Source organism: Bison bison, unplaced genomic scaffold (assembly GCF_000754665.1).
Source record: "Bison bison bison isolate TAMUID 2011002044 unplaced genomic scaffold, Bison_UMD1.0 scf7180017864057, whole genome shotgun sequence".
In the NCBI taxonomy this organism is placed as follows: Eukaryota; Metazoa; Chordata; class Mammalia; order Artiodactyla; family Bovidae; genus Bison; species Bison bison.
The window spans coordinates 4,683,498-4,701,822 of NW_011494629.1; the positions used below are offsets into that span (position 1 = coordinate 4,683,498).

The following is an 18,325-nucleotide window of genomic DNA, read 5'->3' on the forward strand; positions in this document are numbered from 1 at the left end:
AAGCATCTATTTCTGCTTTATTGACTATGCCAAAGCCTTTGACGGTGTGGATCACAATAAACTGTGGAAAATTCTGAAAGAGATGGGAATACCAGACCACCTGATCTGCCTCTTGAGAAATTTGTATGCAGGTCAGGAAGCAACAGTTAGAACTGGACAGGGAACAACAGACTGTTCCAAATAGGAAAGGGAGTTCGTCAAGGCTGTATATTGTCACCCTGTTTATTTAACTTATACGCAGAGTACATCATGAGAAACGCTGGACTGGAAGAAACACAAACTGGAATCAAGATTGCCGGGAGAAATATCAATCACCTCAGATATGCAGATGACACCACCCTTATGGCAGAAAGTGAAGAGGAACTAAAAAGCCTCTTGATGAAAGTGAAAGTGGAGAGTGAAAAAGTTGGCTTAAAGCTCAACATTCAGAAAACAAAGATCATGGCATCTGGTCCCACCACTTCTTGGGAAATAGATGGGGAAACAGTGTCAAGAGTTTATTTTTCTGGGCTCCAAAATCACTACAGATGGTGACTGCAGCCATGAAATTAAAAGACACTTACTCCTTGGAAGGAAAGTTATGACCAACATAGATAGCATATTCAAAAGCAGAGACATTACTTTGCCAACAAAGGTTCGTCTAGTCAAGGCTATGGTTTTTTCTGCGGTCATGTATGGATGTGAGAGTTGGACTGTGAAGAAGGCTGAGTGCCGAAGAATTGATGCTTTTGAACTGTGGTGTTGGAGAAGACTCTTGAGAGTCCCTTGGACTGCAAGGAGATCCAACCAGTCCATTCTGAAGGAGATCAGCCCTGGGATTTCTTTGGAAGGAATGATGCTAAAGCTGAAACTCCAGTACTTTGGCCACCTCATGAGAAGAGTTGACTCATTGGAAAAGACTCTGATGCTGGGAGGGATTGGGGGCAAGGGGAGAAGGGGATGACAGAGGATGAGATGGCTGGATGGCATCACTGACTCGATGGACGTGAGTCTGAGTGAACTCCGGGAGTTGGTGATGGACAGGGAGGCCTGGTGTGCTGCGATTCATGGGGTCGCAAAGAGTCAGAAACGACTGAGTGACTGATCTGATCTGATCTGAATATTCTGGCTGCTTTATGATAGATTAGTTGACCATATAAATGTGGGTTTATTTATGGGCTCTGTATTCTATTCCACTGATCCATGTGTCTGGTTTCGTACCAGTACCATACTTTTTGACTATTATGGCTTTGTATACCACACAAATTTGATTCTGAAATCAGGAAGCAAGACGAACTCTAGCCTTGTACATTCTCAAGCTCTCTTTGGCTATCTGGGGTCTTCTGTGGTTCCATACAAATTTTGGGACTATCTGTTCTGTGAAAAATGCAATGGGTATTTTGACAGTGATTGTACTGAACATGAAGATTACTTTGGGCTATATGGACATTTTAACAATGTTAATTCTTTCATTAGTGTGGTGTACTTTTCCATTTATTAGTGTTCAATTTCTTTTATATTTGTGTTATAGTTTTCAGTGAATATGTGATTTACCTCCTTGGTTAAATTATTTCTAACCATTTTACCCCGGAGAAGGCAATGGCAACCCACTCCAGTACTCTTGCCTGGAAAATCCCATGGACGGAGGAGCCTGGTGGGCTGCAGTCCATGGGGTCGCTAAGAGTTGGACACGACTGAGCAACTTTAGTTCCACTTTTCACTTTCCTGCATTGGAGACAGAAATGGCAACCCAGTCCAGTGTTCTTGCCTGGAGAATCCCAGGGACGGGGGAGCCTGGTGGGCTGCTGTCTATGGGGTCGCACAGAGTCGGACACGACTGGAGTGACTTAGCAGCAGCAGCAGCAACTATTTTATTCTTTCTGATGTAGTTGTAAAAGAAATTGTTTACTTAATTTCTCTGGTAGCACATTATTTGTGTATAGAAATGCAGCAGACTTCTGTGTGATAATACTGTCTCCTGCAACCTTGTTGTTGTTGTTTAGTTTCTAAGTCATGTCCAACTCTTTGCAGCCCCATGGACTGTAAGCTCACCGGGCTCCTCTGTGCATGGGATTTTCCAGGCAAGAATACTGGAGTGGGTTGCTATTTCCTCCCTCAGGGGTTTTCTCAACCCAGGGATCCAACCTGCATCTCCTGCTTGGCAGGCAGATTCTTTACCTCTGAGCCACCAGGGAAGCATTCTGCAACTTTACTGAATTCATTTATTAGTTCTTACAGTTTTCTGGTAGTCTCTTCAGGGTTTTCTATATATAGAATCATGATATCTGCAAATAGCGACAGTTTTGCTTCTTCTGTTCCTATTTGGATGCCTTTTATTTATTTTTCTTACCCGATTACTGTGGCCAGGAATCACTGCACCATGTTGAATACAACTGGTAAGAGTGGGTGTCCTTGTTTTGTTCCTAACCTTAGAGGAAAAGTTTTAAGCTTTTTACCACTGAGTATATTATTGGCTGTTGGTTTTTCATATATGGCCTTTATTATGTTACATTCCCTCTATAACCACTTTATTGAAGGTTTTTATGATAAACAGACATTGAATTTTGTCAAAATCTTTTTCTGCATCTATTGAGTTGATCATACGATTTTTCTTCTTCAATGTGTTAATGTGATCTATCGCATTGATTGATTTGTGGGTATTGACTCCTACTTGCATCCCTGGGATAAATCTTACTTCATCATGGTGTTTAATCCTTTCAACTATTATTGAATTCCATGTGCTAATATTTGTTGAAGATTTTTAGATCTCATCAGGTATCACTGCCTTGTGATTTTCTTTTTTGTGTGATACCTTTGTCTGGTTTTGGTATCAGGGTTAATGCTGGCCTTGTAAAATGAGTTTGAAAGTGTTTCTTTTGCTTCAATATTTTTGGAATAGTTGGACAAGACTAGGGATTATCTGTTCTTTGTTTGGCCAAGCCACTTGACTTATGGGATCTTAGTTCCCCAACCAGAGATCAAACCTGGGCCCCCTGTGGTGGAAGCATGAAGTCCTAACCACTGGACATCCAGGAAAATCCCAACTGGTTCTTTAAATACTTGATAGAATTCCTCTGTGAAGCCATCTGATTCTGGACTTTTGTTTGTTAAGAGTTTTTTGACTACTGATTCAATTTCATTATAGCAATCAGTCAGTTCAGATATTTTATTTCTTCCTGATTCAGTCTTTGAAGACTGTATGTTTCTAGGAATTTACACATTTTTTTCCAGGTTGTCCAATCTGTTGGCACATAATTGTCTACAGCAGTTTCTTATGAGTGTTTGTATTTCTGTGATATTGGTTGTAACTTCTCTTTTATCTCTGATTTTATTGATAGGTGTATGCTGCTGTTCAGTTGCCCAGCTGTGTCTGACTCTTTGTGAACCCATGGACTGCAGCATGCCAGACTTCCCTGTCCCTCACTATCTCCCAAAGTTTGCCCAAGTTTCTGTCCATTGCATTGTTGATGCCATCCAGCCATCTTATCCTCTGACACCCTCTTCTCCTTCTGCCCTCAATCTTTCCCAGCATCAGGGACTTTTCCAATGAGCGAGCTATTAGCATCAGGTGACCAAAATACTGCAGCATCAGCCCTTCCAATGAGTATTTGGGGTTGATTTCCTTTAAGATTGACTGGTTTGATCTCTTTGTTGTCCAAGGGACTCTCAGGAGTCTTCTCCAGCACCACAGTTCAAAGGCATCAATTCTTTGACATTCTACCTTTTTGGTCCAGTTCTTACAACTGTATGTGACCACTGGGAAGACCATAGACTTGACTATAGGGACCTTTGTTGGCTGAGTAATGTCTCTGCTTTTCAACACACTGTCTAGGTTTGTCATAGCTTTTCTGAAAAGAAGCAATCGTCTTCTGATTTCATGGCTGCATCACTATCTGCAGTGATTTTAGAGCCCAAGAAGAGGAAATCTGTCACTGCTTCCACCTTTTCCCTTCTATTTGCCATGAAGTAATGGAGCCAGATACCATGATCTTAGCTTTTTTAATATTTAGTTTTAAGCCAGATTTTTCACTCTTCACCTTCACTCTCCTCAAGAGGCTCTTTAGTTCCTCTTCACTTTCTGCCATTAGTGAGATATCATCTGCATATCTGAGGTTGTTGATGTCTCCTGCCTATCTTGATTCTAGCTTAACTCATCCAGTCAGGTATTTCTCATGGTGTGCTCAGTTTATAGTTTAAATAAACAGGGTGACAGCGGACAGCCCTGTGGTATTCCTTTCTCAATCCTGAACCAATTGTTCCCTACAGGGTTCTAACTGTTGCTTCCTGACCCACATACAGGTTTCTCAAGAGAGAGGTAAGATGGTCTGGTACTCCTACCTCTTTAAGAACTTTTCACAGTTTGTTATGATCCACATAGTCAAAGGCTTTAGCGCAGTCAATGAAACAGAGGTAGATATTTTTCTGATACTCCCTTGCTTTCTCTATGATCCACCAAATGTTGGCAACCTGATCTCTGGCTCTTCTGCCTTTTCTAAACCCAGCTTGAACATATGGAAGTTCTTGGCTCATGTAATGCTGAAGCGTAGCATGAAAGAGTTTAATTAGGGCCTTACTAGCATAGCATGGGAAATGAGTGCAACTGTCAGATGGTTCAAAGATTATTTAATACTACTATAGGTGTATACTTACTGACACATTTTGTTAACTGTTTTCTGCTTGCTTTTGTAATATTTTTTGCTCTTCTTTTAGTCTCTTCCCTTGTGGTATGATAACTTTCTTTAGTATTATGTTTGGGTTCCTTTCCCTTTTATTTTTCTGTATCTATTGCAAATTTTTGGTTTATGATTATCATGAGGTTCATATATACTGACATGTGTGTGTATATATACATATGTATATATACATACACATATACATATATACACACACACACACACACATGCTGTTTTTGTTTTTCAGTCACCCAGTCTTGACTGAATCTTTGAGACCCCACGGACTACAGTACACCACCTCTCTGTCCCATACCATTTCTCAAAATTTGCCCAAGTTCGTATCCATTGCATTGGTGATGCTATCGAGCCATCTCATCCTCAGATGCCCTCTTCTCCTTTTGCCCTCAATCTTTCCCAGCATCAGGGACTTTTCCAATCTGAGTCAGCTGTTTGCATGAGATGACCAAAATACTGGAGCTTCCGCTTCAGCATCAGTCTTTCCAATGAGTATTCTGGGTTGATTTCCCTTAAGATTGACTGGTTTGATCTCTTTGCTGTCCATGGGACTTTCAGGAGTCTTCTCCTATACCATAATTCAAAGGCATCAATTCTTTGGTATTCTGCCTTATTTATGGTCCAGCTCAATATATACACACATACATATATGTATACTTACATATACATTTATATACACAATTTTATATATGTATATACACACACATTATATAAATCTGTTTAAAAATGACAGTTGCTTAAGTTCGAATGCTTTTAAGCACTGCATTTTTACTCCCCCACTCCATGTTTTATGTTTTGAATACCATATTTTATATCTTTCTATTTTTTGTATCACCTAACTACTTAATGTAGTTGTAGTTATTTTTACAACTTTTCCTTTTTAAAAAAATCGAAGCATATTTGATTCAGAATGTTGTGTTAGTTTCTGATATAAAGTGATTCAGTTATATATTTTTTCAGATTCTTTTTCATTTTAAATATTGAAGATAGTTCTGCAACTTCTGTCTTTTAATCTTCATTCTACCCCTTTTTAAGGGTTTGAACTGCTGCCTTTACTATATATTTGTCTTTATTAGTGAGTTTTTTTTCTTTCATATATTTTGTTATTTCTGGTTATGGCCTTTTCCTTTCACTTGAAGAAGATCCTTTCACATTTGTTATAGGATCCATTTTGTGATGATGAACTTTTAGCTTCTGCTTGTGTGGCAAACTTCTTCTCTCCTTCAATTCTGAATGATAGCCTTGCTGGTGAAGTATTCTTGGCTGTAAGTTTTTTTTTCATTTCAGTACTTTAAATATAATGTGTTACTCCCTCCTGTCCTATAAAGTTTTGCTGAAAAATCAGCTGACAGGACTTCTAAACACAAAAAATAGATTTTAAAATTAAAAATTCAATGGACAGATTAAATAGCAATTTGCAATATAGCTGAAGGGATAATTAGGAACTTTATGGCAGAGCTTATCAAATTAGACTACAGGTGAGCAGAACAGGAATGAAAGATTCATGAAAAATCTTTCATGAAAAAAAGTCATGATAAATTCTGTACTATTTGAACTGTTGTTGAAGGTATTTATTACCTTTAAAACATTATTTAAAAGTTAAGAATGCTTATATGTGTTTGATAAAACTTAGCTGAAGACAGTGTTCTATGTCATTTAATACTGAGTATTTAAGGACTCACGTGTGAAATTCCTCTTGAATTCATTCACAGGTAAATGGAAATCTAGAGCTTCTCAGGCCTTAGCTTTAAGAATTCAAGAATAATTTTAGTCCTCAGCAATAAAGTAGCTCACCCACCACATATATTTGATTTCTCACTGTAATTTTTCTGTTTTTTGGCCATGCTGTATAACTTGTGCAACCTTAGTTCCTTTACCGGGGACTGAACATATCCCACGGCAGTAAAAGCACTAAGTCCTAATCATAGGACCTCCAGGGAATTTCCAAAGCAATTTTTTTTTTTACTTACTTTTTCCCTCTTTGTATTTTATATGTTTTTTTTAAAGTCCCTTGAGATTAATTTCAAAAATATACAAACAGCTCATAAAGCTCAATATCAAGAACAACAACTAACAATCCAATCAAAAAAATGGGCAGAAGACCTAACCAGACATTTCTTCAAAGAAGACATACAGATGGCCAACAGGCACATAAAAAAATGTGTAAAATCACTAATTATTAGATAAATGCAAATCAAAACTACAATGAGGTATCTATCACTTTACTCCATTCAGAATGGCCCTCATCAAAAAGTCTACAAATAATAAATGCTGGAGACAGAAAAGGGAACCCTCCTACACTGTTGGTGGGAATGTAAACTGGTATAATCACGATGAAAAACAGTGTAACTACCATATGATCCTACAATTCCACTCCTGGGCATATATCTGGAGAAAACTATTATTGGAAAAGATACATCCATCCCAGTGTTCACTGCAGGACTATCTATAAGAGCCAAGACATGGAAGTAACTTAAATGTCCATCCACAGATGAATGGATAAATTCATATATATACAATGCAGCAACATGAATGGACTTTGAGGTTATCTTACTAAGTAAGCCAGATAAAGATAAATATCATATGATATCACTTATACATGGAATTAAAAAAAAGATACAAATGAACTCATATTTAAAACAGAAAAAGACTCACAGATCAAGGGAGGGGAGGGATATGTTAGGAGGATGGGATTAACATATATACACTACTATAGAGAAGACAGATAACCAACAAGAACCTACTGTATAGCATAGAGAACTATATTCAGTATTTTGCAGTAACATAAAAGGGAAAAGAACCTGAAAAATAATATAGGTTATTGAATCTTTCTACTGTATACCTGAAACTTACATGAAATTGTAAGTCAACTATACTACAATCTTGAATAAATAAATAAATAAATAAACGTCCTTTAAAATTCTTTTTGAAAGACAGTGGGAGTATATCTATAAAATACTTATTATATTAGATGTTAAAAAGTTACAGATTTGTCACCCCTGCCAAAAGAGACTAATCTTCTCAGGTGTTTATATCAACTTAAATTTTTTCTAAAGTACGTGTATGTCTTAAAAAGTTCACTGAGATTCATAAACAGGTGTTAGAACTGATTTAGCTTTATAAAACCTATAAATGTTCAGCTGCTCTCCTTGAGACCAGGTAGAGACAGAGGAGGGAAACTCCTGGTCCATTAAGCCTTCCTTATGGGTTCTCAAGGGTTCCTTGACCACAGTTTGAAAATCACTGACACGTGACTCTCAACTATTCAATTAATAACTTGATTATTCAACTAAGTCTGACTGTTGTAACTACAACACACAAGTCAAAAAACTATAGAATATTTCAATGAAGAAGCAGCCACTTTTCGGATATTTTAAAAAATAAAGCCAGACATATAAAGAGGATGAGAATAATGGAACTGACAGAGAAGTTTAGATAAAACTCAATATTGTTATCCCAGTCAACATTAATAGCATTTTTGTTGCTTCTCCTTAAAGCTAAATGAAACACAGCAATAGAAGCATAATCACTGAAAATCCAGTAACAGTTTAAGGATTATCTTAAATCTTAAGAGCAATTAGATAGAAATCAAGTTATAAAATTTTATTTTCTTACATTGTAGAGACAAGGCAAATGTTTACATCTTGAGTACTGTTGAATTCTTTCACAATCTTGATTCTTTCCTCTGATTTTGTACTTCCATCAAGTCGTCGGTAATCCAGTCCAGATGCCATACAGTACTGCTGCAGCACATCAAGCAACTAGAGGAGAGATCAGAGACATGCAAAGATAAACTCATGGTTTAATAAGTGTCATACCATTATACAGATGAGCTGTACTAAGTATTAATATCTCTGTTCACAGTTTCTTTCTTACAATTACAAGGGCAACAAATATTTTTCTAATTTCTGACTCATATATCTTCCTACTATTATACTGAAACTGACTTTAACATTTGGCAACCTTTGTGTTAAAAAAAGAAAAATCAATCTTTCAAGGGAAAAAACCCGATCTTTAGCTTTCTAAACCAAAAAACAAAAAAAAAGGAATAAAAAGAAAAGTATTGGCTAACTCATTTATCTAATTATATTAATTATTTTTGCTATAGTCCACATTCTAAAATATCTTAAATATCTTAAAAGAACATTTTAATTATTAACAAAAACATCTAAGTAGAGAATTAGAAATCTATCTTTATGTTTGCTATTTCATAATAAGTAATTCTGATATCAGAGAAGGCAATGGAGATTTAAGTATCTGTTTTAAAAGTTGTTTACCTCATTACCATTTCCTACAGAAATTATTAAGAAGCAGAAGATACTAGGAAGAGGTGGTAAGAATATACAGAAGAACTATACAAAAGTTCTTCATGACCCAGATAATCACGATGGTATGATCACTCACGTAGAGCCAGACATCCTGGAATGTGAAGTCAAGTGGGTCTTAAGAAGCATCACTACGAACAAAGCTAGTGGAGATGATGGAATTTCAGTTGAGCTATTTCAAATCCTAAAAGATGATGCTGTGAAAGTGCTGCACTCAATATGCCAGCAAATTTGGAAAACTCAGCAGTGGCCACAGGACTGGAAAAGGTCAGTTTTCATTCCAATCCCAAAGAAAGGCAATGCCAAAGAATGCTCAAACTACAGCACAATTGCACTCATCTCACATGCTGACAAAATAATACACAAAATTCTCCAAGCCAGGCTTCAGCAATATGTGAACTGTGAACTTCCAGATGTTCAAGATGGATTTAGAAAAGGCAGAGGAACCAGAGATCAAATTGCCAACATTCGCAGGATCATCGAAAAAGCAAGAGAGTTCCAGAAAAACATCTACTTCTGCTTTATTGACTATGTCAAAGCCTTGCCTACGTGGATCACAACAAACTGTAGAAATTTCTTAAAGAGATGGAAACACCAGACCACCTGACCTGCCTCCTGAGGAATCAGTATGCAGGTCAAGAGGCAACAGTCAGAAATGGACATGGAACCACAGACTGGTTCCAAATAGGGAAAAGGAGGACATCAAGGCTGTATATTGTCACCCTGCTTATTTAACGTATATGCAGAGTACATCATGAGAAATGCTGGACTGGATGAAGCACAAGCTGGAATCAAGTTTGCCAGGAGGAAAATCAATAACCTCAGATATGCAGATGACACCACCCTTATGGCAGAAAGTGAAGAGGAACTCAAAAGCCTCTTGATGAAAGTGAAAGAGGAGAGTGAAAAAGTTCGCTTAAAGCTCAACATTCAGAAAACAAAGATCATGGCATCTGGTCCTATCACTTGATGGGAAACAGTGACAGACTTTATTTTTTGGACTCCAAAATCACTGCAGATGGTGACCGCAGTCATGAAATTAAAAGATGCTTGCTCCCTGCAAGATAAGTTATAACCAACCTAGACAGCATACTAAAAAGCAGAGATATTACTTTGCCAACAAAGGTCCATCTAGTCAAAGCTATGGTTTTCCCAGTAGTCATGTAGGGATGTGAGAGTTGGACTATAAAGAAAGCTGAGCGCCAAAGAATTGATGCTTTTGAACTGTGATGTTGGAGAAGATTGTTGAGAGTCTCTTGGACAGCAAGGAGATCCAACCAGTCCATCCTAAAGGAAATCAGTCCTGAGTATTCACTGGAAGGACGGATGCTGAAGCTGAAACTCCAATATTCTGGCCACCGGATGCAAAGAACTTACTCAATTGAAGAGACTCTGATGCTGGGAATGATTGAAGGTGGGAGGAGAAGGGGATGGTTGGATGGCATCACCAACTCAATGGACAGGAGCTTGAGTAAGCTCCAGGAGTTGGTGATGGATAGGGAAGCCTGGCATGCTGCAGTCCATGGGGTCGGAAAGAGTTGGACATGACTGAGTGAGTAAACTGAACTGAACTGAACTAACGGAAGATACGTAAGTAGTAAATGTGGCTGGATGCTTTTTTTACCTCTTTAAGATACAGAGATCTCTTTATAGACTTTTAAGCCTCAGGAACTAGACCTGAGTCAATCAAAAATATGCTCCAGACAAAACTCACCTTGGTGGAAAAGGAGAAAAGAAGAACTTTATCTTTGTTTTTCCTGCAATGATTTAAAAGCTGCTGAAGAACCTGGAAGAGAACCACAAGAACATCAGTGAACCAGTTTCACTAAAAAGTATACTTTATATACATAAACATCACTTAAGAATTTTTTTAAAAATTATTTTATACAATATAATCTGAGTAATCTTTGATAATTCCCTTCATTTTTTCCAAGTTTAAAGTATTAGATATTACATGAAATTCATCATCATATTATTAAAAATGAGGTAAATTAAATTGCTCAAGGACTTAGTTCATCTCATCTGGATTAATAAAAAGGAAGCATTTTAGATTATGAGATGCATTTAAATGGATTAATTTAATTTCCAAAAACACTTTTTTATACTTACAGTATGTTCAGAAACTAAATTACAGAACAGTATTTCTTTTAGGACTTGGGCCTAGATATCCACCTAATATCAAGAAAACTAGAGATATCAAGGGAATATTTCATGCAAGGATGGGCACAATGAAGGACAGAAATGGTATGGACCTAACAGAAGCAGAAGAGATTAAGAAAAGGTGTACACAGAAGGACTGTACAAAAAAAGGTCTTAATGACCCAGATAACCGCAATGGTGCAGACACTTACCTAGAGCCAGACACCCTGGAGTGTTAAGTCAAGTGAGCCTTAGGAAGCATTACTAATTACTATGAATAAAGCTAGTGGAGGTAACAGAACTGCAGCTGAGTTATTTATAATCCTAAAAGACAATGCTGTTAAAGTGCTGTACTCAATATGTCAGCAAATTTGGAATACTCAGCAGTGGCACAGGACTTCTGCCTCATTGACTAGGCTAAGGCCTTTGACTCTGTGGATCAGTAGAAACTATAGAAAATTCTTAAGGAGATGGGAGTACCATACCATCTTATCTGCCTCCTGAGAAACCTGTATGTGGTTCAAGATGTAATAGGCAGAACAAGACATGGAACAATTGACTGATTCAGTATTGAGAAAGGCATTAAGACAAGGCTGTATATTGTTACACTGCTTATTTAACTTCTGTGCAGAGTATATCATGCGAAATGCTGGGCTAGACGAAGCCCAAGTTGGAATCAAGATTGCCGGGAGAAATATCAACAACCTCAAATATATATATTGTACCATTCTAATGGCGTAAAGTGAAGAGGAACCAAAGAGCCTCTTGATGAGAGTGAAGAGGAGAGTGAAAAAGCTGGCTTGAAACTCAACATTAATAAAAACTAAGATCATGGCTTAGTCGGGGCTTCCCTGGTTGGCTCAGAGGGTACAGCGTCTGCCTGCAATGTGGGAGACCTGAGTTTGATCCCTGGGTTGTGAAGATCCCCTGGGGAAGGAAATGGCAACCCACTCCAGTATTCTTGCCTGGGAAATCCCATGGACGGAGGAGCCTGGTAGTCTACAGTCCTATGCCTGGAGAATCCCATGGACAAAAGAGACTGGCAGGCTACATACACCCCATGGGGTCGTAAAGAGTTGGACACGACTGAACAACTCACACACACATACACAAGATCATGGCATCCAGTCCCATCACTTCATGGCAAAATGAAAGGTAAAAAGTGAAAGTAGTGATAGATTTTCTTTTCTTGGGCTGCAAAATCACTGCAGTGACTGCAGCCATGAAATCAGAAGGCACTTGCTCCTTGAAAATAAAGCTATGACAAACCTAGATTGCATGCTAGAAAGCAGAGACATCACTGTGCCTACAAAGCTATGGTTTTTCCAGTAGTCATGTACAGTTGTGAGAGGTGGACCATAAAGAGGCTGAGTGCTGAAGAATTGATGTTTCTGAATTGTAGTGCTAGAGAAAGAAGACTTTTGAGAGTCCCTTGGACTGCAAGGAGATCCAATCAGTCAATCCAAAAGGAAATTGATCATGAATGTTCATTGGAAGGAATGATGCTGAAGCTAAAGCTTTGACCATCTGATGCGAAGAGCCGATTCATTGGAAAAGACCCTGATGCTGGCAAAGATTGAAGGCAAAATGAAGTGACAAGAGAATGAGATAGATGGATAGCATTACCAACTCAATGGACATGAATTTGAGCCAACTCCAGGAGATAATGGATGGCAGAGGAGCATGGATTGCTACAGGTCCATGCTGTTGCAAAGAGTAGGACATAACTTAGAGACTGAACAATAACAAATTTATTTTAGTAAGTATTCAAATTTTCTTTAAGTATATGTAATAAAATGTGTTTAATTACACCTAGGTTCTAAAAACTCTGATATTTATTTTCTACAATAATCAGTCAGATATATACCTCTTCTCATTTTATCCCCTCTGTTTCTCTATTACAGTAAATCCTGAATTCCAGATTTGATTTTGACGCCAAAATGCCAATAACTTGCCCCCATATGCAGTGTGTTTAGAGAGGAAGCAAATAATCCAAAGCCTGTGTAATAGTAGTAATACTGTTATTTTTAAAACAGGCACTTACACATCTGGCAATGACAGCTCCAAACACTGTGGAAAAGAAAACCACAAAGGAAAGAAAAGAAATTTTCTGTACTAAGCAAAAGGTTTTTCTGAACTATATAATAAAGACAACCCGTTTTATTTCAGCTCAATTCAGTTCAGTCACTCAGTCGTGTCTGACTCTTTGTGACCCCATGAATCGCAGCATGCCAGGCCTCCTTGTCCATCACCAATTCCCAGAGTCCACCCAAACCCACGTCCATCGAGTCAGTGATGCCATCCAACCATTTCATCCTCTGTCATGCCCTTCACCTCCTGCCCTCAATCTTTCCCAGCATCAGGGTCTTTTCAAATGAGTCAGCTCTTCGCATCAGGTGGCCCAAGTATTGGAGTTTCAGCTTCAACATCAGTCCTTCCAATGAACACCCAGGACAGATCTCCTTTAGGATGGACTGGTTGGATCTCCTTGCATAAATATTTAAACTTTAAAATACATCATCCTTGCATATATGCAAACTGAAAGAACAACAACTTACCTTCATTTTTCCACTGTATTTTGGGTCAGAAAGTGTTTCAAAGGCTGCATCTTTGCTTTTTTGCACAAAATCTGGGAATCTGGAAAATACCTGATCACATATCCTTTTGATAAGTGTTTCCTTAAGGGGAAAAGGAAGAAGAAAAGAAATCTCAGCATTTTTAAACCTGTATAATTTGAAAATATTTATAAAAAATATATTTAGAAGGAATGTATTAGGTTGAAAGTTTTGCCTTCTTTAATTCAAAATACCTTAAAGTGATATGTTAAACATGTAAGGCTTTGAGGAGTTCTGAGATAGTGATATGGTTACTAATTTTACTGTTACTTTTTTAAGATTTTCAAAATAAGTAACTGAATACTTCTCAAAGAGTAGTCTTTTAAAATTACATTTTAACAGCCTCAAGCCTATCACACAAAAGCAAAATATGAAAAGTATACAAAAAGCTTTTAAAAAGATCTTTTTATTTACATTGTGCTTTAGACACAACTGACATGACTAAAGCCAATGATTCCATGTGTGTCTAAATTTTGAAATTACTCATTTTTACTAAATATTTAATACACGGATTATAAAGCCTCATTTTAATACAATAGATTAGATAAACATAATAGATACATTATTAGTGGAATTACAATGGACTCATCAAATATCTTTAGTTGGTAATATATCAAAAGTTATTAGGAAAATGAAAATAATATGAACATATCAGAGGCATAAAAAAGATTTAAGGTTAACTTTTCTTACTTTGATTAAAAATTTAAAGGCATAAACTTCTCTGACATCTAAATTAAAAAACAAGCAAGTCAGTTACCTCTTAAATTTCATACAAAGATAACTTAAGGATATTTGGCTAAGAAATTTTATACCAAATATACTAAATAGCATCACAAAGAAATTTAAAAAGCCAACCCAAACCTGTTGTCTAGAGGTGCTAGCAGTCTGCAGTAATGCCACATGGTTAGCTACCTTCTGAAGGACTGCAAGGTAACTGAAATACAAGGTTTTCACTGTTTCGCCCTGTGAATTGGTCTGTAACCATAAAAGTACAGAAAATAAAAATAAGCAAGGGACTAACATGGCTATGTAACTAATTACACCAAAAATATATCACTTACAATAATATTTATTATCCGGCTTTTATCAGCACAATATTATCCGGTTATCAGCACAATACAAGAAAATAATGGTCAAATGATACACAAAATATCCATGAATCACTAATGTGGAATTGTACTTTTGGTAAACCATAACACAATGATGTTTTTAATAAAAGAGTAGAGAAAGTCCTCATTCCAGGAAGTATACACGGTGACACAGCTTCTACAGATAAAAAAACCACATGAGGAAAAGTTATATTACCTGCTACTTACTCTGATACTAGAATTGAGTACTTTGTAATCAAAAACAAGACAGTAAAGATATCATGTAATGTGCTTAGTCACTCAGTTGTGTCAGACTCTGCAACCCCATGGATTGTAGCCCATCAGGCTCCTCTGTCCATGGGGATTCTCCAGGCAAGAATACTAGAGGCATTGCCATGCTCTCCTCCAGGGGATCTTCCCAACCCAGGGAGTGAACCCAGGTCTCCCGCATTACAGGAGGATTCTCTATCATCTGAGCTACCAGGAAAACATACCACACTGAAATACTTACCTTATAACAACAATTTCTTCTTTTCTGGCCACTGTTGCAGGTACAAGGCTCAGAAGACTGAAGTATCAAAGACACATCTTCGGTTTCTAATACTGTTTGATAGACAGCTTTTTGAAAATCTGTCAGAGAACAATATACCATCTGTCAAGATAAAATAGAAGGTAGCTATTAGTATTTTTATAGCAATGATAATTACAATGCACATCGGGTTTCACAGACTGTAAGAGTGAAAATTGCTCATAAACTGTAATTTTTCTTACATGATTAGCCCATGTAATCATTATATGGGCTTCCCAGGTGGCACTCGTGGTAAAGAACCTGCCTGCCAACGCAGGAGACGTGGATTCGATCCTGGAGTTAGGAAGATCCCCTGAAGGGCATGGCAACCTACTCCAGTATTTTTGCCTGGAGAATCCCATAGACCGAGGAGCCTGGGGGGCTATGGTCCATAGGTTCACAAAGAGTCAGACACTACTGAGGCAACTTAGTGCACATCACTGTATAACAGAAAAACACAAGAAGACTTCTCCTAATTCTGTGCTATAACCTCACCTAAACTATACAAATTATACTTTTCTAATAAATCTCACAGTTTGTTCTTTAATTTTAAAAACTCAAAATATGAAAAAGCTAAGTATGTGATTTCCTTATAAATTTCTCAACATATTCTTGTGGGTCTTTTCAGCATTCCACATTATTAGCCCATCATGCAAATAAGTGATTAAAGTTTAGATCAAATAAAAAAAACTAGAAAAGGAAAGATTTTTAGAACAATGACACAGATAATACTTAGTGAATTACTTGAAAATTTGGAAAAAAAATTTTAAACTTCCTATTACTGAAGATAGGATAAAGTATTTTTGCTATAAATTCCCAAAATTAGGAAATATAAGAATTAAACAAATACACATGAAGGCAAAACTTGTAAAATTGCCACCTTGTGCCCAAATTCAAGAAAAGAGGAAAACACAAGAAAATAATGCCAGTGAGTAATTGCCTTGTATTTCTGGTAGTCTGGAAATTGGTAAAGTTCTTCGAGATACAGCCGTATGTAACCAGGGTCATAAAACTATATATATATATATAGAGGGACTTTGAGGCATGTGAATAAGAGGGAAAGCCATCTATTTTTAAACATTTATATGTGTGTATCATTACAACAGAACATTACTGCAAAAAGAAGACAAATTGTGGATATAAGAATAAAAAGAGAATATTGAAGATAGGGTCAATGATTAAGGTACAGGCGGAAATTCTGAATTATTATTTTACCCCAAGTTTATTAAGATATAATTAACATATAAGTTTACAGTGTACAACATTATGATTTGATATGTGATTTTATTATAAAATTATAAGCATAGCAATATGGCTATTTAACACATTCATCACGTCACATAACTACTTTTTGTGTGTATGGTGAGAACATTTAACATTTATTCTCAGAGGCGGGGACTTTTAAGATGATGGAGGAATAAGACAGGGAGATTACCTTCCTCTCCACAAATACATCAAAAATTCATATGCATGTGGAACAACTCCTACAGAACACATTCTGGATGCTGGCAGAAGACCCTGGGGATTTCCAAAAAGGCAAGTCAATCCCCAGGGCAGAAGATAAGGATAAAAAAAGAGACAAAGGATTTCAGGACCAGGACCTGTGCCATAGGGGAGGGAGTTGTGAAGGCGGAAGAGAAACCTTCTCGCAGGCAGAGTCTAGGAGGAGCTTTGGAACCTCAGAGGGGAACACAGCAACAGGTGCTGGGAAGGCAAAATGGAGAGAATTCCCCACAGAGACTGTAACCAAACAGCACTCCTCAGGCAAGAAGTGGCTTACATGCCCACAGCAGTGAGTGCAGGCTCAGAGGTCAGGCTTCAGGGGTCAGACCCCAGGGAAAGGACTGGCATTGGCTGTCATGAAGGTATTCTGAGGGGACTAGTAAAACACAACTGAGGGAGTACAGAGAAAAGCCTGGGCCCACCAGAGAGGCAAGAGACTATTGCCGTGGGAATGCTCTAACTGCACACGTAGAATGCAGGACCCCATCTTCACAAGTGCCATAGGTGGGATAAGCCAGCTGCAATCTGTGACCCCAGAAGAAAAGCAGGTGTGAATGGCAAAGACAGAAGACAGGAGGCCACTACAGTTTCGACTCCAGAGGTCACAGCTGCCACCATGCTGTGAGTGAGCATGGGTCACTGACCATACCTTCCTGGGAGCCTGAGCAGCTTGGTTCTACTGAGGGACCCACAAACGCAGGGCCAACCCCCTGCGTTGGGGAAGCACACAATCCACCTCAGACTTCAGGGATTTCCTGCAGGTCTCAGTCACAGTGGGCACTCCCCACACACCCCAACTATGTCTTCCCTACCCCACCTCTCCCCAGCCCAACCGAGAAACTGAGCCCCAGTAAGCTGCTACTCTCGCCCCCTCCTGTCTGGGCAGGGAACAGACACCAGAGGGCAGCCTGCAAGCAGAGACAGGGCCAGAACCAAAGTGGAACACCAGGAGCTCTGCGAGCAAAGGAGAAAAGGGGAAATCACTCCTGCAGCCGCAGATGCAATGGATTAAATCCCCACAATAAGCCTGAGACTGTGAACTCTAGGGGCAATTGTGGCTTTGGGGAGCAAGTATAAACTGGAGTAAGGGAAGATCTGAATCTGAGCCAACCTCACACTGCCAATAACAGATCCAGAGATTTTCCTAGAAATATTGGAGGACTTTCTGAGTAGGCAGATTGACTAGAGCACACTGTGTGGAGAAGTCAATGGAGAAATCATGAGGACATTCTTCTTAATGTCATTCTATTTTTGTTTTCTTTTCCATATTGTTCTAATGTTGTTTTTCTTCATTCAGTTCAGTTCAGTTGCTCAGTTGTGTCTGACTTTGTGATGCCATGGACTGCAGCACACCAGGCTTCCCTGTCCATCACCAACTCCCAGAGCTTGCTCAAACTCAAGTCCATCCAGTTGGTGATGC

General features: G+C 38.2%; 1 protein-coding gene across 4 annotated transcripts in view; it reads right to left on the bottom strand.

Annotated features, from left to right (window-relative positions):
* LOC104985718 (DNA excision repair protein ERCC-6-like 2) overlaps positions 1 to 18,325 on the bottom strand; it is a 158,752-nt gene that overhangs the window by 89,240 nt on the left and 51,187 nt on the right. For 3 of the 4 annotated variants that reach the window (XM_010836018.1, XM_010836021.1, XM_010836022.1), the window contains 5 exons: positions 15,346 to 15,486; positions 14,608 to 14,721; positions 13,690 to 13,809; positions 10,707 to 10,778; positions 8,283 to 8,428 (listed from right to left, as the gene is read on the bottom strand). In XM_010836018.1, coding sequence (XP_010834320.1) covers positions 8,283 to 8,428; positions 10,707 to 10,778; positions 13,690 to 13,809; positions 14,608 to 14,721; positions 15,346 to 15,486 — 593 coding nt within the window. The remainder of the gene's footprint in view (positions 1 to 8,282; positions 8,429 to 10,706; positions 10,779 to 13,689; positions 13,810 to 14,607; positions 14,722 to 15,345; positions 15,487 to 18,325) is intronic. The other variant, XM_010836019.1, reaches the window with a different exon arrangement.